General features: G+C 39.9%; 1 protein-coding gene across 1 annotated transcript in view; it reads left to right on the top strand.

Moving 5' to 3' along the window:
• MTHFD1L (methylenetetrahydrofolate dehydrogenase (NADP+ dependent) 1 like) overlaps window positions 1-27130 on the top strand; it is a gene marked incomplete at its 5' end in the record, with an annotated part of 196300 nt that overhangs the window by 108470 nt on the left and 60700 nt on the right. Inside the window, 4 exons of the mRNA XM_082669412.1 lie at window positions 5054-5193; window positions 10502-10543; window positions 11285-11385; window positions 11935-12112. Of these exons, the coding sequence (XP_082525538.1) occupies window positions 5054-5193; window positions 10502-10543; window positions 11285-11385; window positions 11935-12112 (461 nt within the window). The remainder of the gene's footprint in view (window positions 1-5053; window positions 5194-10501; window positions 10544-11284; window positions 11386-11934; window positions 12113-27130) is intronic.

The raw sequence follows: 27130 nt of genomic DNA on the forward strand, positions 1-27130 counted from the left end.
TATCTCTGGGCTTTCTATCTTGTTTCACTGATAGATGTTTCTGTTTTTGTGCAGGACCATATTGCCTTGATTACTGTAGCTTTGTAGTATAGTCTGAAGTCAGCGAGTCTGATTCCTCCAGCTCCGTTTTTTCCCGTCAAGACTGCTTTGCCTATTCAGGGTCTATTGTGTCACTGTACAAATTTTAAGATTTTTTGTTCTAGTTCTGTAAAACATGCCATTGGTAATTTGATAGGGATTGCATTAAATCTATAGATTGCTTTGAGTAGTATAGTCATTTTCACAGTATTTTTTTGTGTGTGTGTGGTACGTGGGCCTCTCACTGTTGTGGCCTCCCCCGTTGCGGAGCACAGGCTCCGGACCCGCAGGCCCAGCGGCCATGGCTCACAGGCCTAGCCACTCCGCGGCATGTGGGATCTTCCTGGACCGGGGCACAAACCCGTGTCCCCTGCCTCGGCAGGCAGACTCCAAACCACTGCGCCACCAGGGAAGCCCTCATTTTCACAGTACTGATTCTTCCAATCCAAGAACATGGTATATCTCTCCATCTGTTGGTATCATCTTTAATTTCTTTCATCAGTGTCTTACAGTTTTCTGCATACAGGTCTTTTGTCTCCCTAGGTAGGTTTATTCCTAGGTATTTTATTCTTTTTGTTGCAGTGGTAAATGGGAGCGTTTCCTTAATTTCTCTTTCAGATTTTTCATCATTAGTATATAGGAATGCAAGAGATTTCTGTGCATTAATTTAGTATCCTGCAACTTTACCAAAATCGTTGATTAGCTGTAGTAATTTTCTGATGGCATTTTTAGGATTCTCTATGTTTAGTATCATGTCATCTGCAAATAGTGAGAGTTTTACTTCTTCTTTTTTAATTTGGTTCCCTTATTTTTCTTTCGCTTCTCTGATTGCTGTGGCTAGGACTTCCAAAACTATGTTGAATAATAGTGGTGAGAATGGACATCCTTGTCATGTTCCTGATCTTAGAGGAAATGCTTTCAGTTTTTCACCATTCAGCATGATGTTTGCTGTGGGTTTGTCGTATATGGCCTTTATTATGTCGAGGTAGGTTCCGTCTATGCCCACTTTCTGGAGAGTTTTTATCATACATGGGTATTGAATTTTGTCAAAAGCTTTTTCTGCATCTATTGAGATGATCATATGGTTTTTATTCTTCAATTTGTTAATATGGTGTATCACATTGATTGATTTGCATATATTGAAGAATCCTTGCATCCCTGGGATAAATCCCACTTGATCATGGTGTATGATCCTTTTAAAGTGTTGTTGGATTCTGTTTGCTAGTATTTTGTTGAGGATTTTTGCATCTATATTCATCAGTCATACTGGTCTGTAATTTTATTTTTTTGTAGTATCTTTTTCTGGTTCTGGTATCAGGGTGATGGTGGCCTCTTAGAATGAGTTGGGGTGTGTTCCTTCCTCTGCAATTTTTTGGAAGAGTTTGAGAAAGATGGGTGTTAGCTCTTCTCTAAACGTTTGATAGAATTCACCTGTGAAGCCATCTGGTCTTGGACTTTTGTTTGTTGGAAGATGTTTAATCACAGTTTCAATTTCGTTGCTTGTGATTTGTCTGTTCATATTTTCTCTTTCTTCCTGGTTCAGTCTTGAGAGGTTATACCTTTCTAAGAATTTGTCCATTTCTTCCAGGTTGTCCATTTTATTGGCATAGAGTTGCTTGTAGTAGTCTCTTAGGATGCTTTGTATTTCTGTGGCGTCTGTTGTAACTTCTCCTTTTTCATTTTCAATTTTATTGATTTGGTCCTATCCCTCTTTTTCTTGATAAGTCTGACTGATGGTTTATCAATTTTGTTTATCTTCCCAAAGAACCAGCTTTCAGTTTTATTGATCTTTGCTGTTGTTTTCTTTGTTTCTATTTCTTTTATTTCTGCTCTGATCTTTATGTTTTCTTTCCTTCTGCTAACTTTGGGTTTTGTTTGTCCTTCTTTCTCTAGTTCCTTTAGGTGTAAGGATAGATTGTTTATTTGAGATGTTTCTTGTTTCTTGAGGTAGGCTTGTATAGCTATAAGCTTCCACTTAGAACTGCTTTTGCTGCCTCCTATAGGTTTTGGATCATTGTGTTTTCATTGTCATTTGTCTCTAGGTATTTTTTGATTTCCTCTTTGATTTCTTCAGTGATCACTTGGTTATTTAGTAACATATTGTTCAGCCTCCACGTGTTTGTGTTTTTAACGCTTTTTTCCCCTGTAATTCATTTCTAATCTCATAGTGTTGTGGTCAGAAAAGATGCTTGATATGATTTCAGTTTTCTTAAATTTACTGGGGCTTGATTTGTGACCCAAGATGTGATCTATCCAGGAGAATGTTCGGAGCGCACTTGAGAAGAAAGTGTAATCTGCTGTTTTTGGATGGAGTGTCCTATACATATCAGTTAAATGTATCTGGTGTATTGTGACATTTAAAGCTTGTGTTTCCTTATTAATTTTCATTTTGGATGATCTGTCCATTGTTGTAAGTGAGGTGTTAAAGTCCCCCACTATGATTGTGTTACTGTCAATTTCCTCTTTTACAGCTGTTAGCGTTTGCCTTATGTATTGAGGTGCTCCTATGTTGGATGCATATATATTTACAATTGTTGTATCTTCTTCTTGGGTTGATCCCTTGATCATTATGTAGTGTCCTTCCTTGCCTCTTGTAACATTCTTTATTTTAAAGTCTATTTTATCTGGTATGAGTATTGCTACTCCAGCTTTGTTTTGATTTCCATTTGCATGGAATATCTTTTTCCATCCCCTCACTTTCAGTCTGTATGTGTCCCTAGGTCTGAAGTGGGTCTCTTGTAGATGGTGTATATATGGGTCTTGTTTTTGTATCCATTCAGCTAGTCTGTGTCTTTTGGTTGGAGCATTTAATCCATTCACGTTAAGGTAATTATTGAGCTGTATGTTCCTGTGACCATTTTCTTAATCGTTCTGGGTTTGTTTTTGTAGGTCCTTTTCTTCTTTTGTGTTTCCCTCGTAGAGAAGTTCCTTTAGCTTTTGTTGTAGAGCTGGTTTGGTGGTGCTGAATTCTCTTAGCTTTTGCTTGTCTGGAAAGCTTTTGATTTCTCCATCAAATCTGAATGAGATCCTTGCCAGGTAGAGTAATCTTGGTTGTAGGTTCTTCCCTTTCATCACTTTAAATATGTCATGCCACTCCCTTCTGGCTTGTAGAGTTTCTGCTGACAAATCAGCTGTTAACCTTATGGGAGTTCCCTTGTATGTTATTTGTAGTTTTTCCCTTGCTGCTTTCAGTAATTTTTCTTTGTCTTTAATTTTTGCCAATTTGAATATTGTGTGTCTCGGCATGTTTCTCCTTGGGTTGATCCTGTATGGGACTCTCTGCGCTTCCTGGACTTGGGTGGCTATTTCCTTTCCCACATTAGGGAAGTTTTCGACTATAATCTCTTCAAATATTTTCTCCGGTCCTTTGTCTCTCTCTTCTCCTTCTGGGGCCCCTATAATGCGAATATTGTTGCATTTAATGTTGTCCCAGAGGTCTCTTAGGCTGTCTGCATTTCTTTTCATTCTTTTTTCTTTATTCTGTTCTGCAGCTGTGAATTCCACCATTCTGTCTTCCAGGTCACTTATCCGTTCTTCTGCCTCAGTTATTCTATTGATTCCTTCTTGTATTTTCATTTCACTTATTGTACTGTTCATCTCTGTTTGTTTGTTCTTTAATTCTTCTAGGTCTTTGTTAAACATTTCTTGCATCTTCTTGATCTTTGCCTCCATTGTTTTTCTGAGTTCCTGGATCATCTTCACTATCATTATTCTGAATTCTTTTTCTGGAAGGTTGCCTATCTCCACTTCATTTAGTTGTTTTTCTGGGTTTTTATCTTGTTCCTTCATCTGGTACATAGCCCTCTGCCTTTTCATCTTGTCTATCTTTCTGTGAATGTGGTTTTTGTTCCACAGGTTGCAGGATTGTAGTTCTTGCTTCTGTCTGTCTGCCCTCTCTGTTTTTCTTTTCTTAATTTTTGTTAAAATGTGTATATTCAGTGAATGCTGGGGACAAAATCCTCATTTATTCACATGTTAAATGGTTTCTATTTTATCTTAGTAATTTTTTTTTTACTGCCTCTTCCTCTTTCTGCCATAAGTTATGGCCTTGGTTGTACTGTAAGTATGTAGTGCATATTCCATAAATATTTAATTTCTATTCCATTAATAGTATTCCTTCCCTAGAGCAGTGTGCTTCTCAAATTTTAATGGGCATTCATCTCACTAAGGGATCTTGTCAAAATGCTGGTTCTGATTCAATAGTTCTGGGATAGAGCCCAAGAGTCTGCATTTCTAATAAACCCCCAGGGGCTGGTGATGTGGCTGGTCCAGAGCTCTGCTTTGTGTATGAAGATACTGCTGCTTACCCAGTGTCAGGAGGATTATCTTGGAAGGCAGTGTTGGATAGTCCCCCTGCTATAGCCATAACTGCCTTAGTAACATTTTTAGCAATTTAGGGGCAGGGGAAAGGATGGTTAAAGATGAGTGTCCTCTGGTTATGAAGTCAAGATACCATCTTGTGATCAAGCCTGGTGATCAACCTCCTTAAACGGCTCAACTAACTTCAATTTTGTTCATCATTAGACATGGCCAGATGGAATAAAAATAAGTGATTCTGTATGTATCTTATAAAGAGTAAGGAAGGATCTTCTATACTAATCATACTAGCAATGTTCTCTGACACATTTTGGAACCTGATTAAAAAGTTGAAAATACCATCTGTGTTAAGAAAAGCTTTGCCTTGACCTTCTATACTGGAAGAAAAATCTTGGCCATGGCAATGAATCCTTAAGGAACAGTGGTGTGAAGCAGAGTAGAGAGTCATCTTTTTATGGAATGTAAGGAAGTAGGACATTTTCTAAAACCATGGAAACGTCTTTTTACTTTTGTATATGAACAGGATGCAGTGGTGTGTAGTAACCTTGAACGTGGAGGAAAATTTGTCATCCTTTGAATTTGAACCACATCAATGATTGTCAAAACCTACTGTTGTTTTTAGAAGATAATAGCAAGTTTCAAACTTGATTCTCCACAGTGACTGAAGCTGGCTTTGGTGCTGACATTGGCATGGAGAAATTCTTCAACATCAAGTGCAGAGCTTCTGGCTTGGTGCCCAGTGTTGTGGTGCTGGTGGCGACGGTGCGGGCTCTGAAGATGCACGGAGGTGGACCAAGTGTAAGCACCGTGCTTCCTTTCGAATAAAACAGAAGGCAGCAGAATTGAACCTTTGAAACATCCAAACCTGCTTCATAGCTGCAGTTTTCTAGACTATCTCCTTTTTCACAAATCACCATTATAGGGGCACTTAGAGTTCAGTTCGATCAAGTAATTAGTAACACCCACAAAGTTATTTCTAAGCAATATTTTGGGAAGGAGCATGTGACCACTCTTTAGTTCTAAGAGTCTAAACTGAAACTTATGTCAACATTTTATAACCCTGTGGTAATGGGAGGATAGAGGCTTTGGTTCCTGAATGAAGAACAGAAGGGTTAGAGTGATTGCTTTTGTGGGTGAGGTTGTTCAGTGTTTGTACGGATAGTTTTTTGGTTCACTGACGCTACATCTCATCAGATTTCATCTAGCGCTATTTTCCTTCTGTTTCTGTTTATTGTGATTTCACTTTATAACTCTGCTAGAGCACTGGATTATTTCTAAGAGAGCTTTGCTTAGAAAACACAAATTCTGTTTTAACATTTTTAAAGACTTTATCATGTATAGAATTCACACACACCTGAAAGGAGTTTTCACCTTTCCACAGCAAAGATGTAGTTTTTTGTTTTTTTCTTTTTCTTTTCCATTTTTAGGTATTTCCAAAGGGAAAATAAGAAATGTTGTACTGATTAACCATTTTTGAAATAAAATCATTTAGAGTTTCTTTATTACTTATACTATTGATATATTACACAGACTGCCAAATCTGATTTCTTAATTGGTATACTGTGTATGCGGATATCACACAATGATTAATTATATAGCATAAACAAATAACAAGTTTGCCATGATGAAACACCACAATGTGCACTGTTTAATCATCTTAGCAATTCTTTGTCCTAGGAGACGCAGACATTATATCATTTTACAGATGAGGAAGCTGAGGTTTGATGTGTTCAGGGGATGTCACCAGGCCAGCAGAGAGCCAGATCTCAAGCCTGGGTCTGAGACACAGATTCTCGACTTTTGTCAGGCATTCAGATCTGAATATGAATGAAGGGTAAACCTCTTCTGAATCCCTAATCGGCTCATTAATACCAGATGCTTGAGCACTTCATTTTAGCCTAGAGCTTCACCGTTATATCAAAGGCAAGATTGACGCGGCAGGTATTATAATATAGAAGTGCTAAAGAGTTCTGATTTTGTTCAAAACACCAATTGAGTTCAGACTCTGAAGCTGTGTCGACTTCCATTTTCAAAGAACGATCTCTACCTACATAAGTTTGAAATTCCCCCTCCCTGTCTTGCACCCTGACAATTATAAAATCAAAGGGCTTTAATACTGGAAAGGGCTTAGAAATTAGTCTGGTTCAAGTCTTTACAAAGATAAAATTACTGAGGTGCTGGAGGATTCTGGGTCTTGCTTAGTATCCTCCATCTGTTTAGGGGACTAATCAGACATGGAATCAAGGTCTCTGGACTTCTAGTCCAGTGTTTTTGCACCCTCCTATCTCGTCTCTGTCCTATAAAAACTCACTACGTGATTTATAATCCTATTTCAGTTCATCTTAATGGGTGTGCTCTGTTTTACAACGGTTGCATTTTCTGCTCACCTTAATCCTTGGTACATCCTTCAGTTCCCCTTAATGTCATGTTTCCATGCCGGTGATGATTGTAACAGGGCTCGAGATTAGTAGGCACAGCTATGGGTGGAGGATAATAAACGGGGGGATCAGGAAGCCAGATGCAGTGCAGCGTTCCTCTCCTGGACCCCAGGAGTGCTTCTGCATCGTATTACTTTATGAATGTCTGTGTGTGTATCTCCCCACTCGACTCTGAATTCCTTGAGATTAAGGACTATATCTTATTAATTTGGGTACTCCTCATGCCTGGCATACTCTGCGTCAAGGAAATGTTTTCGATACTTGAATAATACATGAACCTTGATCTTCTTAATCCTGCATTCCGTATTATCCACCTCAGTGTCATTCCTTCTTACTTGAAACAACTCCATAGTAATGTTTTTGATCCATTATAATTTCTACTTCCTTTTGATATCATTACACACATAACCTCGGCTGCCTCTTATGTTTATTCAGCTTGTTTTTTTACATAATTTATGCAGTGGAAAATCCTATGACCCTTGAACTTGCCCATTTTAGCCCCAGTCATATCCTGTCTTTCAAAATGCTGACCATTCTTGGTGCAATGGAAGAACTAATGCATTTGGATTCAGACATGTCTTTTATAATTAGTTCTTTAAACATAGTTTCTTAAGGAGGGTTCTCCATAACCAATAGGATGTGTATTTATTATAAAAAGATTTGTTATAAGTAATTGGCTCCCACAATTATGGAGGCTGACAAGTCCAAAAATCTACTGAGTGGGCCACTGCTGGAGACTCAGGAGAGCCAGTAGTCCAGTCCCAGTCTGAAGGCAATCTGCTGGAAAATGTTCTCTTGCACAGATTCTTTTTGTTATAGCAGGCCTTCAACTGATTGAAGTGATGGGGGGCAGTCTGCTGTACTCAGTGTCCATCAATTTAAATGTTATTCTCATTCAAAAACACCCTCACCGAAATACCCAGAATAATGTTTGACCAAATATCTGGGCATCCCATCACCCAAGCTGACACACAAAATTAACCATCACCCTCATTACTGGTTTTTGGTGTGTGTTGTAATGACCAGGCCTAATTTTATTTTTTCTGTGTTAATAGCCAACTGGCCTAGCACTATTTATTTTAGTTAGTCCCTCCTTTCTGATCTTCAAGGCTACTTTGTGATAAATCAATTCTCCATACACGTGTAGGTGTGTTTCTGGGACCTTCGTGTGGTTGCACTGGTCTATTTACACATAATTGTGTGTGTGCTACGCTAAGTCTGTGGTGCAAGCTCTCCCTGGTAGTTCTCTTTCTTCATGGGTGCCCGGCCTTTATCAGTCCTCTTCACTTCCATACGTATTTTTGAACTAATCATAAAGTCCCATAAAGAATCTTTCTAGGATTTGGGGGTTTTTTTGGAATGTCATTAAATCAATAGATCAGTTTTAGATCTAGGAACTTGGGATATTCATTGATTTAGGTCTTTTGAAATATATTTTAATAAACATTTACAGTTTATTGCCCAAAGGACTTCTACATCCTTTTACCGATCTGTTCCCATGTGCTTTATATTTTTAAATAGTTTCACAGGTTACTTCTGGATTCTTATATATATATCCAGTGACCTGTCTACATTTTTTTAAGGTATAATTGACATGCAACATTATATTAGTTTCAAGGTATACAGCATAATGTTCAGTATTTGTATACATTGTAAAATGATCACCACAATAAGTCATTAACATCTGTCACCATACATAGTTTAAAAAAAAATGTGTTTCCTTGGAATGAGAACTTTTCAGATCTACTCTCTTAGCAACTTTCAAATATGCAATACAATATTTTTACCTATAGTCACCATGCTCTATATTAAATCTCCATAACTTAAAAAATTCTCTTATTAATTGTACTAATTTAGCTGTAAATACTTTAGAGAGTTCTGTGTGGACAATCATATATGAAAATAATGACAGTTCTGTTTCTTCCTTTCCAATCTTGATACTTTTTTTTCATCACTAACCATATGTTTCTAGTTGCAGGGCAGTATTAAATAGTGTTGATAGCCAGCATCCTACCGTTATTCCTAATCAACAGGAGAACACGTTTAATAGTTCATCGCTAAATATGTTTTCTGTAATATTTCATATATGTTTTTTATCAGGTTAAGAAAATTGCCTTCTGTTGCTATTTGTCAAGTTGTTATACTATATGTTGAATAATCTTCTTCCTCTATTGAGATGACATGAATTTTCTCTTTATTAATGTTGCAAATTATATTACAAATATTAAATGAACCTTTCATTATCTTTTTTATGAATAACTGAATTTTGCTTATTGATTCTCTTTTATATTCTCATTAAGGGATTTTGTAACATTAGAATAATCTATTTATTCAAAGATGGGAAGAAGTCACCTGTAACACTCCCTGGGCCTGTTGCTTATTGGTGAGGGGTAGGTTTTTAACTACAAACTTAATTTTTTTTAATGAGTAGAGAACTGTTTAAGTTCTCTACTTTTTCCTAAATGAGTTTTATATTAAAACTCATACTAAGTTTCTCTGTCTTTTAAAAAGTATTGGTATAAAGTTTTTCCCAGTATCCTATTAATTCTGTCTACAGCATGTGTAGTTATAATATTTTTTCATTCCTTTTTAAAAAAAAACTCTTGCCAGAATATTATCAATTTTGTTAGTCTTAAAGAACCAGCTTTGGTTTTGTTGATCCCCTCTACTTTCTGGCATTTGCATACAACCCATTTTTCTTGATTTTGCCTAATTTTTGATTTTGCAGAACTTTGCATATGTTCATGCTCAGCAGTACTTTATGTTCCTTTTTTAACCCAGCATTTTGGTTGTTCCAACTGAAGGGTCCACTGTGTGTTTTAGTTTATGCTAATGCTGAAAAAAAAAGACCCATCTGAAAATACCTTATGATGTTTCCTCACAATCTCAAAAAACAATCTGTCATAGAGGTAACTTTTCAAAGGATTTCTAATATTCTCAAGACCTCTTTCGCTGAGAGGAGAACAAGTCACCACGTCCTCAGTGAATTAAAATGTTGTCTGGGGTTTCTCACTGAAACCAGTTGCAGGCTATAGACAAAAAAAAGAAAAAACAATGGGGAACTGTGAAAAGGCACTAAATTGGAGTTTCAGAACCCTATTATACTCATGCCCCTGTTCTGCCTCTCATTTGCTGTGTAACTGTGGGCAAGACACCTGCCTTCTCTCACCTTCAGTTTCCTTATCTTTAAACTGCCAACCCCATCGGCTTCTGTAAGAAACTAGGCCAAAAAAAGGGGGAAATTCACGGCAATTACTTTTAAATGACTTAGAATTTATTTAGAACGATTATGCACTCTATATAAATCAGGTATTAATCATACTGTGAGTTCCCTTCTATGCTAGGATAATGGGCAACAGTATGAAAGTTCTTAATATTAGCTCAAATTAGAATCGCCTGAGAAGTTTTTAACCCTCACCGATCCTGGGTCCCACTCCCAGCAATCCTGGTTTAATTGGTCAAGGTGGAGCTCAAGCATCAGTGATTTTTAAAAGCACCCACGAGACTTCACGTTCAGCCAGGGCTGCCAGTTATTGGTTTAAAAGCACAAAATGTGTTTTTTAAATGAACCTTCCCCAAAGGGACCATGATTTGTTTTTCTTTCAGATCTTAATCAGAGTAAACAGTTTGACAGGATTATTCTTAATTTTTGTCTTTTCTTATCTCAGGTGACTGCAGGGGTCCCTCTTAAAAAAGAGTATACGGAAGAGGTAAGAGTGAAGAATTATTCAAATACAGTTAACCATTGACTAGCAGTTGAATCTCAGTCAGGGAATAGGTCCTCCGCCAGTGGCCTCTTAGAAAAGTGCTTTTCTAATAATCCAAGAGGAAATGGGTGGGGGGAGGGATAAAATCCATTCGGTTAACTCCCCAATCTTAAGAAAAGATGGGTGTAGGCTTTCTGTCCAGTTCCTACCTGCTGGGCAGCCATCAGAGCAGGCCTCTTATACCCATGTATTCTTTTGATGTGGCAGATACTGACTTTTGGAAGATACACAATTGGCTTTATGACTTGAGTGAGTAAATAGACTTTGATTGACTGGCAACAGTACCTCTTAGCTCCTACAGGTGGCGCCAGGGATTTGAGCAGGGAATAGCTGGACGGTGCTGGTCACCCTCCCAGGACCTTACGCCTTCTTGTCCACCAGCCCACAGAGCGTGGGCATGTTGCTGACGTCCTGGCCACCAGTCTGCAGCAGAAATAGCTGCCTGGCTCAAGACCCACATATGCCATTGGATCTAGAATAATTTTAGACTTTACTTGGAAAATGAGCCTCCTCCTTCTGCAGCCATCTTTTCTTGGAGGGAAAAAATGATTGATGGCTTTCTTTAATAGCTTCCAGGACAATAACGTGAGTGTAGATAGACCCAAAACCTGCCAGAGTGGGCCTGCCTGTGTAGTTTGGCAGGTTGGATGGGAGGTGATACATGGGGGCCTGGTTTTCTTACAGAACCTCCAGCTGGTGGCAGATGGCTGCTGTAACCTAGAGAAGCAAATTCAGATTGCTCAGCTCTTCGGGGTCCCTGTTGTCGTAGCTCTGAATGTCTTCAGGTAAGTCAAGTGTCCTACTTTAAATGTGGTCATATCGCTGGGCCACCCTGTGAACTAACTGCATTTGTGTTTTGAGGATGTTTGACCTTTTCTCTGCTTCATCTAAAAGGACAGAGAAATACTCTGCTCATTCTATTTGTTTGATTTTCTTTGAATTGGTTTTACTTTAGCAGAAGTGTTTTCAAATGTTATCAGGGAAGTGAAATCTATATAGTGAGTTACCATTTCTTTGGCTTTTTTCTTCTTCTTCTTCTTCGTCTTAATTCCACCCAGCATTTCTGACGGAAAGACTGTGGATGATCAAAGGGATATGTTATGGAATTTTCTCAATAAAACCCTTAACAACTTGAAATATTTGAGTCACGTTGGAGGGGATTTTTCCCCCATGCTTTTCTTAAGGTCTGATTTATTTAAGCACAGTGTAACCACTTCTGATGTTTAAAATATATTCAGTGTTTGGGAGCAAAGTTCTGTATAAGCAGTTAGTCTTTCTTTAAAAACATCGCTAAATGAATACAGATGCAAAACCACAAACGTTTTCATCACCAGGACCGACACCCGAGCGGAGATTGACTTGGTGTGTGAGCTTGCAAAGCGGGCTGGCGCCTTTAATGCAGTGCCCTGCTATCACTGGTCGATTGGTGGGAAAGGGTCGGTGGACCTGGCTCAGGCTGTGAGAGAAGCTGCAAGTAAAAAGAGTCGTTTCCAATTCCTGTATGATGTGCAGGTAAGATCCAACACAATGATAATGGTGCCCGACGGGTCTTGCACCTTAACTGTATGCCAGGCCAGTGCGGAGAGCTGGGCAACAACGGGCAACAACATGGGTTGTCACAACAGCTCTGCAGATAAGGAAACCGAAGCTTAAAGAGGTTAAGCCATCTGACGAGGCCCTATTGCTAAGGGGCCCCAGCTCCTTGCCCCCAAGCCTGTGCTCTACACTCAGCGCAGAGGGGTTTTGGAGTACAGGGTTCAACAGGGTTTGCACAGGAGCAAGACTTTTGAGCAACTTCATAAGGCGTGGGATATCACGGGCAGTATTTTCCTTGTCCGTTTCTGCTATAGCCCATTTGCACCATGGTTTTCTTGAGCTCTGCCTAGTATATTTTTAAAATTTTTTGAATTGTGGTAACATACATCATAACATAAAATTGACCATCTTTACCATTTTTAGGTGAATAGTTCACTAGTGTTAAGTAGCTTCACATGGTTGTGCAACCACCCTCCTTCTCCATAGGCCTTTTCAAATTGCAAAATCGAAACTCTGTGCCCGTTAAACACTAACTCCCCATTTCTCCTCCTCTGTTGCTGGCTGTCTCATACCGGTAAGCCATACAGTTTGTCCCTTTTTTGACTGGCTTATTCACTGTCTCAGTCCTCTCGGGATGCTATCGGGAATACCATAGTACTGGGTGGCTTGTCAACAACAAATCTGTTACTCACAGTCTTGGGGGCTAGGAAGTCTGAGATCAGGGCGTCAGCAGATTCGATGTCTGATGCGGGCCTGCTTCTCATTGCATAGATGGGAGTCTTCTCACTGTGTCCTCATATGGTGGGAGTGGGGAGGGATCTCTCTAGGTTATCTTTTTATAAGAGCGCTAATCCCATTCATGAGGGGGGCACCCACATGACCTAATCACCCCAGAGCCCCATCTCCTAATGACATCAACCTGATCACTCCCGAAGGCCTCAGATGCTAATATATCATCCCATTGGAAATTAGGCTTCAACATACCAATCTGGGGGGACACAAACATTCAGTCCGTAGCACGCACTTAGCATAATGTCCTCAAGGTTCACCCGTGTTATTGCATATGTCAGAACTTCTTTCCTTCTTAAGGCTGAACAGCAGTCCATTGTATGTTTATGCCACTTTTTTGCTATCCATTCATCTGTCAGTGGCCACTTGGGTTGCTTCCACTTCTTGGCTATTGTAAATAATGCTGCTATGAACATGTGTGTAAAACTGCTTCCAGTTCTTTTGGGCGTATACGCTGAAGAGGAGTTGCTGGATTGTCTAGTATCAGCTGGATAATGAGGGTTCAGTCAGAATATCTGAACTTCTCGGGACCTCACTCTTCTTGGTTCATCTTTGCTGCCACCCAAACATCTCCATTCTGGATTTGCTGGCTCCAGCTCTGGCTGTTGGATTTGTCCTCATAGGTAGTCCCTGGTTGCCAGAGTGCTCAGGCTTCAAACTGGTGGCTTCTCTGGTTCCTTCATCCCTCACAAATTCTGTTAGTCTTGAGCCTAGAGTTACGTCATGAAGAACACGATGATAACTTTAAGGCAAGGAGGGCTTCTTGTCTGCCAGGCATACGGGCACTTTGTGCTTGTTAACTTCTTTAGTCCTCACTTTCCCGATGGGTAGAAGCTGTTGCTTTTCCCATGTTTTACATACAAGGAAAATAAAGCAAACAGAGGTTAAGTAACCTGCCCTATGTCCCACAGCCAGACAGAGGCAGGGCTGAGGGGGTGTGTGTGGAATGACGGAAGCCATCATCCTGCTGTGTCGTTCAGAATCCACTACTGTGTTCAGAAGTGGGAGTTGGGGTGGGGAGGATTCCTCTCAAACGGGCAGCACCTGAGTGACCCACCAGAGGAAACACCACGATGGGCAAAGAATCCATGCCAAACGGGGTCACTGCGGGTAGTTGGTGACCGTGGGAGGAAGGATTTCAGGAACGAATTAGGATGGTTAGCTCAGAAAAGGTGTGTCGTGTTCAAAGGTCATTTTATGAGAGACCCTAATGTTCTGTCTTATAGAGGTGGTGGGGCAGGATGTGGCAGTGGGGAGGGCAGGGGGCTTGGGTTCTACAGGAAGAAAGATGTCCTGATTAGAAGCTGTTCTCTGGAGATGCTGAGCATAATATAGATGCAGCCCTGCAGTGGGCTCATCACGGGGAAGGAAGCCAACTCAGATGGTGGCTGGCCAAGGTAGTCTTGTGTTCCTTCCTGGGCCTTGATGCCCAGGTAAGCCTTGCTGGGTTGAGGGTGATTAGGTCATGAGGGTGCAGCCCTTATGAATTGGTGCAGCTCTTGGCCCTTTTACACAAACAACTGTCAGGAAACCCTCAGACCACCGCCCCACTCTGATCGTGAACCACCCCACTCTGAGTGGCAATGGCAGTTTTTTTGTTTGTTTGTTTCTTTTTAGTATATTTATTTATTTGTTGGCTGCGTTGGGTCTTCGTTGCTGCGCACGGGCTTTCTCTAGTTAGGGAGAGCGGGGGCTACTCGTCGTTGCGGTAGCGCCCGTTGCACGGGCTTCTCATTGCGGTGGCTTCTCTTGTTGTGGAACAGGAGCTCTAGACCCGCGGGCTTCAGTTGTGGCACGCAGGCTCAGTAGTTGCGGCGCATGGGCTTAGTTGCTCCGCGGCATGTGGGATCTTCCTGGACCAGGGCTAGAACCCAGGTCCCCTGCATTGGCAGGCGGATTCTTAACCACTGCGCCACCAGGGAAGCCCCGCAATGGCAGATTTTAAACGAATGATTTCACGAAGTGTGGCTTTTTCAAGGAAACCATCCAAAGTGAAAAGGTCAGTAAATAGAAGCAGTGTTTTGTGAGTTGTGCTTTCTTAAACGTGTACTATCCCTTAAGTGAACCCTTTTCCTTTCCACCAATATCATAATTTTTTTTTCCTCAATTCCCATTTTTTATGGAGATAATGCTGTTAAAATGTCTGCTCTTCTGTGAAAAGGGGAACAGTTTTATGATAATGTGGTCTAAAGTCATATTTGATAGCATTCTTGCCTCCTTTGCCCACATACATTCCCTTTTCTTATAACACAGAAATTAGACGTGAGCTGCGTAATTGCTTCTTAGAGAATCAGCAGCGCGGCCTATTATTGCTACATGACAGTTTATGAAAAGAGCTGTTGCTGCTTCTGGCTCGCCAGGGACTGTCTCCTTGATAGCTCTGTCGCTCACGCTGGTGAGTCGATTTTCGATAATATAAGACCATTTACAGTCTTGTCTTGTAACGGTGTAGGAAATCTGAAGTCATCGTTGCAGAGGCAGTGACAGAGCCCAGCCTCCCTCCTGCCACAACTACGTGCGCAGTCAGTGTTGGTGAGCCTTTGTGGGCTAAGTAATGGTTTTCTTTTTCTTTTTTTTCTTTCTTGTTTGTTTTTAATTTTTATTTAAGTAATAATGGTTTTCTTGAAACGCTTTAATTCCCTTTGTTTTCCCCCCACGACTAGCCCTTGATGCTAGACAGCTCAATTAGGTATCAGACTGCCCCACAGGAAAAAAAGAAGTGACAAAATGCTTTTGGATAAAACACCCTGGTGCCTTTGCTTCTCTGCACAAACTGGGCTTCTGTGTGCCTTTTGCTATCATCCCAGACTCTATTCCACCAAGAATGTATTCAGCGCAGGATTGATGGCCTCTTAGTTCCTGCTCCAGCCCCGCCCTAGTCTTGTGTTACAGGAGAAAGACACCTGAGCTCATTGGAGAAATTGGAAATAGTGTCGGAGCACAGGGCATGATTGCATTTGTGTGGGGAGTAGAAATCGTCTCAAAACCCCAAAGGGAAAGAGGAGCAGCTCGAGAGAAATAGTGTTTACCTGACCTCAGTGACACTGTGAGGCCGGACAACTCGCAGAGCATGAGGCCTTCTGATGACGGTTCCATTAGTTAAAGCGCGAAACAAGCAGCTCCTCTGACTCGGGAGTCTGTGCTGAACTTTGCAAAATTGAGGGAAGCAGCCATTGTTCTCTAGAGAAAATTCTGCACCTCTTTTACCAGAGTAGCTTCTAGTTCAAGAGGAGGCAACTTTTGTTCATGGTACTAGAGGTGGCTGTTGATTATTTCAGAATAAAAAAAAATTTTTTTATACAGCAGGTCCTTATTAGTTATCTATTTTATACATATTAGTGTATATATGTCAATCCCAATCTCCCAGAATAATAATTTTTTAAATATGGAATAGAAGGCAGTGGCCTAATTGTTCAGAGGACGTTTGTCATGTGAGAACTGATATATTTAAACTTGAACTACGCTGCGTCATTTCCTCTCAACCGTTAATGATGATCACAGCCCCCTTTCCTTTTAAGGAACAGTTAGAAGTCCTCCCCAAAACCTATCTTTTCTATTATTACTTTTGGCAATTATATCTTTACAGGTGACCAATATATCTCCATATCTGCAAGCACCCAGGAAAACAGAATAGCAGATGAAAAAACGAATCTGTATTTACACTTTATTAGCTAACAAATCCCTCTTCCGTACATAATTTCAAGTATATCTCATCCAATCCCATGGGGTGTGTGAGCTCAACTCTGTATCTTAAATGCAGAAATAGGAGTTCAGAGAAGGTGAGGGACGTGCCCCATGACAAATGGACGCTTGATGGAAGAAGTAATGTATTATAGTTAAAAGGGTCATTCAGAATTGAGTTCACATTTTTTTTTTTAATTGGAGTATAGTTGATTTACAATGTTGTGTTAGTTTCAGGTGTACAGTAAAGTGATTGTTATACATATACAGATATTCATTCTTTTTTAGATTCTTTTCTCATATAGGTTATCACAGAATATTGAGTAGAGTTCCCTGTGCTATACGGTAGGTCCTTGTTGGTTATCTGTTTTATGTAGAGTAGTGCGTGTATGTTCATCCCAAACTCCTAATTTATCCCTCCCCCTTCCCTTTCCCCTTTGGTAACCGTAAGTTTGTTTTCCATGGCTGCGAATCTGTCTCTGTTTTGTAAATAAGTTGATTTGCATCATTTATTTAGATTCCACATGGAAGCAATATGTTATTTGTCTTTCTCTTTCTGACTTACTTCAGTATGATAATCTCTAGGTCCATCCGTGTTGCTGCAAGTGGCGTTATTTCATTCTTTTTTATGGTTGAGTGGTATTCTGTTGTATATATGTACCACATATCTTATTTATCCATTCCTCTTTCGGTGGACAGTTAGGTTGCTTCCATGTCTTGGCTATTGTAAATAATGCTGCTATGAACTTTGGGGTACGTGTATCTTTTCTAATTAGAGTTTTCATCTTTTCCTGATATATGCCCAGGAGTAACTATTTTTAGTTTTTTAAGGAACCTCCATACTGTTCTCCATAGTGGCTGTACCAATTTACATTCCCACCAACAGTGCAAGAGGGTTCCCTTTTCTCCACACCCTCTCCAGCATTTACTGTTTGAAGACTTTTTGATGATGGTCATTTTGACCTGTGTGAGGTGATAGCTCACTGTAGTTTTTATTTGCATTTCTCTGATAATTAGTGATGTTGAGCATCTTTCCATGTGCTTTTTGCCATCTGTATGTCTTCTTTGGAGAAACATCTATTTAGATCTTCTGCCCATTTTTGATTGGGTTGTTTGTTTTTTTGACAGAGCTGTTACAAGCTGTTTGTATATTTTGGAGACTAATCCGTTGTCGGTAACTTCATTTGCAAACAGAGTTCAAATCTCAATGGGACCTCCCACTATGGATATAAATGTGGACAACTCTCTGAGCCTCAGCTTCCTTATCTATAAAATAGTGTCTGATATTAACACCAACTTCACCCAGTTGCTGTGAGGACCAAGTGAAATGTCCTGGAGTAAAATGCTGGGACATAGGAGGCTGGTAATCTATGTTAGCTCTTCCTTCTGTCACTTTCACTTCAGGAAGAGAAGGGGTTTCCTGAATTGACCTTCAAGAATTGTCTTGTGACTCAGGTAACCTGGAGGTCGGGCTGCAGGATTGGTGTCCTGTTCAACTGTGTTAAAACCAGCAATTAGCAGCCCCTAGTGCACCGGGAAAGAAAGGCATTCCCAAATTAAAGCAAGACATTTAGCATTCTTTCTCCATTAGAATTGGGAGCTATTCGTGATTTAATAGAAAGTCAGTAGCTTTTGCAAAGAATGTATGGTACCACCAAAAGTCCATCTGAATATTGTTTGTTAAATCAGGAGTGAAAGTTGAAAACCATCTCCACATCCCTCCATATCCTTCCTCTAAACTCGTAAACATTTAGACGTGTAACCTTGACAGCATGAGAAGATGGTGTTTGTTTTTATTAAAAGGTCTTTCCTGTTCCTTGTGTGAAGCCATTCTCTTGATCACAGCAGGGCTAGAAGCAAGGGAGATCAAAACAGACCAGGAAGACTCCATCTAGGGCCACAGCCAGCACCACAGATTTCTGCACTATTGCACTTTCACTGCCTGTGTGTTTAGGAGCGTTTTCTCCCCTGCTGGCACGGGATTGAGGGCTGGGGGAGTTCGTTGATTATTGAGGAATTATGTATGTTATATTTTTTAAGGATTCAAACCAGTTGTTGGTAGGGTTTTGAGTTATTCTTTAATTGGACTCCGGGCATCAGCCAGCAAACGGAGCCTCAAATTTTAAGGAAATAAATAAAAATGCATATGTATAAGTACTTGTATGTATGTATATAGAGTATTATGTGTGTTCGTGTGTGTATGTGTATATTTTTTTTAATTGTGGTAAAAAAAATGTATGTAAAATGAAATTTCCCATTTTAATCATTTTTAAATATATACAGTTCCATGTATTTAGAATATATAAAAATGTATACATAAATACTATATATGTAGTGTTAATTCATAGAACTTAAAACATACATCTCCATATGTCTTTTGTATTTCATAGTAATTGCTAAACAACAGTCTAAGGAGAAGGGATGACCTTTCTTTTTTTATTTTTAATTCATTAATTTTTGTTTTGTTTTTGGAGTTTTTTTGACTATTATTTATTTTTTTATACAGCACGTTCTTATTAGTCATCAGTTTTATACACATCAGTGTATACATGTCAGTCCCAATCGCCCAATTCATCACACCACCATCCCCACCCCACGCAGCTTTCCCCCCTTGGTGTCCATACGTTTGTTCTCTACATCTGTGTCTCAACTTCTGCCCTGCAAACTGGTTCATCTGAACCTTTTTTCCAGGTTCCACATACATGAGTTAATATACGATATTTGTTGTTCTCTTTCTGACTTACTTCACCCTGTATGACAGTCTCTAGATACATCCACATCTCAACAAATGACCCAATTTTGTTCATTTTTATGGCTGAGTAATAGTCTATTGTATATATGTACCACAACTTCTTTATCCATTCGTCTGTCGATGGGCATTTAGGTTGCTTCCATGACCTGGCTATTGTAAATAGTGCTGCAATGAACATTGGGGTGCATGTGTCTTTCTGAATTATGGTTTTCTCTGGGTGTGTGCCCAGTAGTGGGATTGCTAGGTCATATGGTAATTCTAAATCAGTTTTCTAAGGAACCTCCATACTGTTCTCCATAGTGGCTGTATCAATTTACATTCCCACCAACAGTGCAAGAGGGTTCGCTTTTCTCCACACCCTCTCCAGCATTTGTTGTTTGTAGATTTTCTGATGATGCTCATTCTAACTGGTGTGAGGTGATACATCATTGTAGTTTGGATTTGCATTTCTCTAATAATTAGTGACGTTGAGCAGCTTTTCATGTGCTTCTTGGCCATCTGTATGTCTTCTTTGGAGAAATGTCTATCTAGGTCTTCTGCCCATTTTTGGATTGGGTTGTGTGTTTCTTTAATATTGAGCTGCATGAGCTGTTTATATATTTTGGAGATTAAACCTTTGTCCGTTGATTCGTTTGCAAATATTTTTCCGATTCTGAGGGTTGTCTTTTCGTCTTGTTTATGGTTTCCTTTGCTGTGCAAAAGCTTTGAGGTTTCATTAGCTCCCATTTGTTTATTTTTGCTTTTATTTCCATTACTCTAGGAAGTGGATCAAAAAAGATCTCGCTGTGATTTATGTCAAAGAATGTTCTTCCTATGTTTTCCTCTAAGAGTTTTGTAGTGTCCGGTCTTACATTTAGGTCTCTAATCCATTTTGTGTTTCTTTTTGTGTATGGTGTTAGAAAGTGTTCTAATTTCATTCTTTTACATGTAGCTGTCCAGTTTTCCCAGCACCACTTAGTGAAGAGACTGTCTTTTCTCCATTGTATATCCTTGCCTCCTTTGTCATAGAGTAGTTGACCATAGGTGCGTGGGTTTACCTCAGGGCTTTCTATCTTGTTCCATTGATCTGTGTTCCTCTTTTTGTGCCAGTACCATATTGTCTTGATTACTGTAGCTTTGTAGTATAGTCTGAAGTCAGGGAGTCTGATTCCTCCAGCTCCATTTTCTCCCCTCAAGACTGCTTTGGCTATTCGGGGTCTTTTGTGTCTCCATACAAATTTTAAGATTTTTTGTTCTAGTTCTGTAAAAAATGCCATTGGTAATTTGATAGGGATTGCATTGACTCTGTAAATTGCTTTGGGTAGTATAGCCATTTTCACAATATTGATTCTTCCAATCCAAGAACATGGTATATCTCTCCATCTGTTGGTATCATCTTTAATTTCTTTCATCAGTGTCTTATAGTTTTCTGCATACAGGTCTTTTGTCTCCCTAGGTAAGTTTATTCCTAGGTGTTTTATTCCTTTTCTTGCAATGGTAAATGGGAGTATTTCCTTAATTTCTCTTTCAGATTTTTCATCATTAGTGTATAGGAATGCAAGAGATTTCTGTGCATTAATTTTGTATCCTGCTACTTTACCAAATTCGTTGATTAGCTCTAGTAGTTTTCTGATGGCATTTTTAGGATTCTCTGTGTATAGTATCATGTGATCTACAAACAGTGACAGTTTTACTTCTTCTTTTCCAATTTGGATTCCTTTTTTTTCTTTTTCTTCTCTGATTGCCATGGCTAGGACTTCCAAAACTATGTTGAATAATAGTGGTGAGAATGGACATCCTTGTCTTGTTTCTGATCTTAGAGGAAATGCTTTCAGTTTTTCACCATTGAGAATGATGTTTGCTGTGGGTTTGTCGTATATGGCCTTTATTATGTCGAGGTAGGTTCCGTCTGTGCCCACTTCCTGGAGAGTTTTTATCATACATGGGTATTGAATTTTGTCAAAAGCTTTTTCTGCATCTATTGAGATGATCATATGGATTTTATTCTTCAATATGTTAATATGGTGTATCACATTGATTGATTTGCGTATATTGAAGAATCCTTTTATCCCTGGGATAAATCCCACTTGATCATGGTGTATGATCCTTTTAAAGTGTTGTTGGATTCTGTTTGCTAGTATTTTGTTGAGATTTTTGCATCTGTATTCATCAGTGATATTGGTCTGTAATTTTCTTTTTTTGTAGTATCTTTTTCTGGTTTTGGTATCAGGTTGATGGTGGCCTCTTAGAATGAGTTTGGGAGTGTTCCTTCCTCTGCAATTTTTTGGAAGAGTTTGAGAAGGATGGGTGTTAGCTCTTCTCTAAATGTTTGATAGAATTCACCTGTGAAGCCATCTGGTCCTGGACTTTTGTTTGTTGGAAGATGTTTAATCACAGTTTCAATTTCGTTACTTGTGATTGGTCTGTTCATATTCTCTATTTCTTCCTGGTTCAGTCTTGGGAGGTTATACCTTTCTAAGAATTTGTCCATTTCTTCCAGGTTGTCCATTTTATTGGCATAGAGTTGCTTCTAGTAGTCTCTTAGGATGCTTTGTATTTCTGTGGCGTCTGTTGTAACTTCTCCTTTTTCATTTTTAATTTTATTGATTTGGTCCTATCCCTCTTTTTCTTGATGAGTCTGGCTAATGGTTTATCAATTTTGTTTATCTTCTCAAAGAACCAGCTTTTAGTTTTATTGATCTTTGCTATTTTTTTTTGTTTCTATTTCATTTATTTCTGCTCTGATCTTTATGATTTCTTTCCTTCTCCTAACTTTGGGTTTTGTTTGTCCTTCTTTCTCTAGTTCCTTTAGGTGTAAGGATAGATTGTTTATTTGAGATTTTTCTTGTTTCTTGAGGTAGGCTTGTATAGCTATAAACTTCTCTCTTAGAACTGCTTTTGCTGCCTCCCATAGGTTTTAGATCATCGTGTTTTCATTGTCATTTGTCTCTAGGTATTTTTTGATTTCCTCTTTGATTTCTTCAGTGGTCTCTTGGTTATTTAGTAACGTATTGTTTAGACTCCATGTTTTTGTGTTTTTTAAGCTTTTTCCCCTGTAATTCATTTCTAATCTCATAGCGTTGTGTTCAGAAAAGATGCTTGATATGATTTCAATTTTCTTAAATTTACTGAGGCTTGATTTGTGACCCAAGATGTACTCTATCCTGGAGAATGTTCCGTGCGCACTTGAGAAGAAAGTGTAATTTGCTGTTTTTGGATGGAATGTCCTATAAATATCAATTAAATCTATATGCTCTGTTGTGTCATTTAAAGCTTCTGTTTCCTTATTTATTTTCATTTTGGATGATCTGTCCATTGGTGTACGTGAGGTGTTAACGTCCCCCACTATTATTGTGTTACTGTCAAGTTCCTCTTTTATAGCTGTTAGCAGTTGCGTTATGTATTGAGGTGCTCCTGTGTTAGGTGCATATATATTTATAATTGTTATTTCTTCTTCTTGGATTGATCCCTTGATCATTATGTAGTGTCCTTCCTTGTCTCTTGTAACATTCTTTATTTTAAAGTCTATTTTATGTGATAAGAGTATTGCTACTCCAGCTTTGTTTTGATTTCCATTTGCATGGAATATCTTTTTCCATCCCCTCACTTTCAGTCTGTATGTGTCCCTAGGTCTGAAGTGGGTCTCTTGCAGACAGCATATATATGGGTCTTGTTTTTATATCCATTCAGCAAGCCTGTGTCTTTTAGTTGGTGCATTTAATCCATTCACATTTAAGGTAATTATCGATATGTATGTTCCTATGACCATTTTCTTAATTGTTTTGGGTTTGTTTTTGTAGATCCTTTTCTTCTCTTGTGTTGCCCACTTAGAGTAGTTCGTTTAGCTTTTGTTGTAGAGCTGGTTTGGTGGTGCTCAATTCTCTTAGCTTTTGCTTGTCTGTAAAGCTATTGATTTCTCCATCAAATCTGACTGAGATCCTTGCCGGGTAGAGTAATCTTGGTTGTAGGTTCTTCCCTTTCATCACTTTAAGTATATCATGCCACTACCTTCTGGCTTGTAGAGTTTCTGCTGAGAAATTAGCTATTACCTTTATGAGAGTTCCCTTGTACGTTGTCATTTTTCCCTTGCTGCTTTCAATAATTTTTCTTTGTCTTTAATTTTTGCCAGTTTGATCACTATGTGTCTCGGTGTGTTTCTCCTTGGGTTTATCCTGTATGGGACTCTCTGCACTTCCTGGACTTGGGTGGCTATTTCCTTTCCCATGTTAGGGAAGTTTTCGACTATAATCTCTTCAAATATTTTCTCGGGTCCTTTGTCTCTCTCTTCTCCTTCTGGGACCCCTATAATGCGAATGTTGTTGCATTTAATGTTGTCCCAGAGGTCTCTTAGGCTGTCTTCATTTCTTTTCATTCTTTTTTTTTATTCTGTTCCACAGCTGTGAATTCCACCATTCTGTCTTCCAGGTCACTTATCCGTCCTTCTGCCTCAGTTATTCTGCTAGTGATTCCTTCTAGTGTAGTCTTCATTTCAGTTATTGTATTGTTCATCTCTGTTCGTTTGTTCTTTAATTCTAGGTCTTTGTTAAACATTTCTTGCATCTTCTCGATCTTTGCCTCCATTGTTTTTCTGAGTTCCTGGATCATCTTCACTACCATTATTCTGAATTCTTTTTCCGGAAGGTTGCCTCTCTCCACTGCACTTAGTTGTTTTTCTGGGGTTTTATCTTGTTCCTTCATCTGGTACATAGCCCTCTGCCTTATCATCTTGTCTATGTTTCTGTGAATGTGGTTTTTGTTCCACAGGCTGCAGGACTGTAGTTCTTGCTTCTGCCGTCTGCCCTCTTGCTGGTGATGTGATTCTATGTATATAAAACTCAGCATTCTGCTAGTGTTGGACGGTGTCCTGCAGAGGCTGGGGGTGGCTGTGGCTCACCGTGAGGACAGGGACACAGGCAGCAGAAGTTCTGGGAAGTACTCCTTGGCGTGAGCCCTCCCAGAGTCTGCCATTAGCCCCACCAGAGATGATGACCTTTCTTTTTATGCCCTTATCCCTGTACTGTTATCTCCTTCTCAAGGCCTTTGACCTCCTCTGGCTCTTTCCTGCTTGTCCTCAGACCTGCGCTTGGTCTGCCTGTTCCCACCAGTCCTTTCTTGAGCCCTCTCCTTTCCTCCTTTTGTGCAATTGAATGTTTGGCATGTTTTGTAGGAAGCTGTCCCTTATTTTTCCAGTCAGTTAAGTATCTCATTCAGAATCCGTGTCTCTTCCCTGTGCTCTCATGTTCTGCTGTCTTATTTCTGGTTGAGCTCTGGTCATCCATCCTGAACTGCTTCTAGCCCTTCCCTCATCAGCCTCTTCTCCTCTTGCCTCCTTTTCATGATTCAGCTCCAAATTCCCACACTGCCTCAATACCACATCCTTCTGCAAACACATCTTAGATCACTATCAAAACTAGATTGTTTCCAACACTGGCCTCTAGGTTCTTTGTCCAGACTCCTTTGGCCAGCAGTGTATCACTCACCTCCTTGGCCCACCCCTAGCGCTGCCTCACCCATCTGTGTTTGACAGGTCTCTTCAGATCTGAACCTACTGTTAGATCCAACCCAACTTTCTCAATGCATCCTATTCAGCCCTTTGTGATACTGGCAAAGCATCCCACAGCTTTGTCTCCTTGAAGCTAGAAATAGCACCTGATGAGAAAGGAACAGTGGTCTATATCTATTTCAATTGTACATGTCACAAGGATTCCTTTGATTTCATTTAAATGCTTTCTTCTAACAAAAAATGGAATGTCACTGTGGCAAAAGTTTCTAGAAATGCATTTCATCCAAAATTATGGGCCAAGCAAGAAAGACAGGGATGTAAAATGAACTGTCAGTGTCCCACCACGTGTTACCTAGTCACCTTCTGCCATCGTTCCATCCATCCCTTGGTCTTTCTGACTTAAATTCAGATGACACGAGAAGACTCAGTAGGGAAAGCATCCATTTTCTCAGCCTGAAAAGCAAGCAACATTATTTAAATATTATCACAGGTGTATTAAAGACCACTTGAAAAGGAAAACAAACGACAACCTTAGGACTGGGGGAGGAAATCACTCAAAACAGCACAGGCTTCCACTCACCCCAGGATCTGAGAGGTTAGGGATTTGTCTTAGCAATCATTTTATTTCCGAAAATGATTTATTTTTCCTTTCATGAAAGTAGTTTACTCCGCCCTTGAGTGAGACTTTCAATCTTAGACCAGAAGATTTTTCTTTGACAGCCCTGCTCCAGTAGATGAATGAGGGAGGTATGACTCCTGCCCAGGAAAACAGAGGCCAGGCTGCACCTCGTGTTCATTCACATTAGTCTCACAACACACTGAGGTTTGCACGTAACTTCATGCCAGGAGGAACAACAGGTGTGTCATACATGCATATCATTAGGCCAAGCAAGTGCTCAGGCCACTACCAGCCCTTCCCCCTCCTTTGGGTGAGATCATTAAAATCACCTATTCCTGTATATTGCTTTCTTTTGGCGTTGCTGTAATGTTCTGTTTAAGAGTATACAGCACAGGGCTTCCCTGGTGGCGCAGTGGTTGAGAGTCCGCCTGCCGATGCAGGGGACACAGGTTTGTGCCCGGGTCTGGGAGGATCCCACATGCCGTGGAGCAGCTGGGCCCGTGAGCCATGGCCGCTGAGCCTGCGCGTCCGGAGCCTGTGCTCCGCAACGGGAGAGGCCACAACAGTGAGAGGCCTGCGTACCGAAGGGAAAAAAAAAAAGAGTATACAGCACAGGGAACTCTGCTCAATATTTGTAATAACCTAAATGGGAAAAGAATTTGAAAAAGAACAGATACATGTATATGTGTAACTGAATCCCTTTGCTGTACACCTGAAACTAGCACAACATTGTAAATCAACTATACTCTAATATAAAATAAGAATTAAAAAACAAAACAAGGGCTTCCCTGGTGGCGCAGTGGTTGAGTCCACCTGCCGATGCAGGGGATGCGGGTTCATGCCCTGGTCTGGGAAGATCCCACATGCCACGGAGCGGCTGGGCCTGTGAGCCATGGCCGCTGAGCCTGCGTGTCCGGAGCCTGTGCTCCGCAACGGGAGAGGCCATAGCAGTGAGAGGCCCACGTACTGCAAAAAAAATAATAATAATAATAATAAAAATAAATAAATAAAATAAGCACTTTATTTTTAAAAATAAAATTTTTAAAAATTGTTTAAATAAAATTAATAATCGAAAAAGAGAACAATAGTGAGGAAAAAATCCTCAACTAGGAGTAAAAATCTAAAATTTTCCCACTAGATGAAACAAAATTCAAATGAATTCACATTCAATGAGCAAATTTTAAACACAAACCTCTGTATATCACTCAAGATTGCTCTGTTAGACACTATGTTGATCCCTTTGCATATTTGGTCCTAGAAATATAGTCCTCAAGATGTCCAACTACAGGAAACTGGAGAAAGAAAATTCCTGTGACCTGAAGTAAATCAAACTGAAGGCAAAAAACAAACAAAAACGAGTATACAAGGTCACCCTTGTGATTTGAATGTGAATTCCGTATCATCACTTCACATGGACAAATGCAGACTTTCTGGCGATGAGCCCTCTTTCCTTTCTCAGACCCCAGCTATCTCCAACATGTGTCCTGGTTGTCTCAGGAGAGCGAGATTCTTCTGGGATTCTTCTGGGTTGACCTGTTGCTCAGGACCAACAAGCCAGTGGGACGAGCCACTCCGGGAGCTGGCTCATGGCAGTCAGCACGTACACCTTGGGTAGCTCAGATGTGCTGGTTCCAGCCAGCGACATGCTTTGTGTCAAAGACACAAGGGTCT

Source organism: Grampus griseus (assembly GCF_964374135.1).
Source record: "Grampus griseus genome assembly, chromosome: 13".
Taxonomy (NCBI): domain Eukaryota; kingdom Metazoa; phylum Chordata; class Mammalia; order Artiodactyla; family Delphinidae; genus Grampus; species Grampus griseus.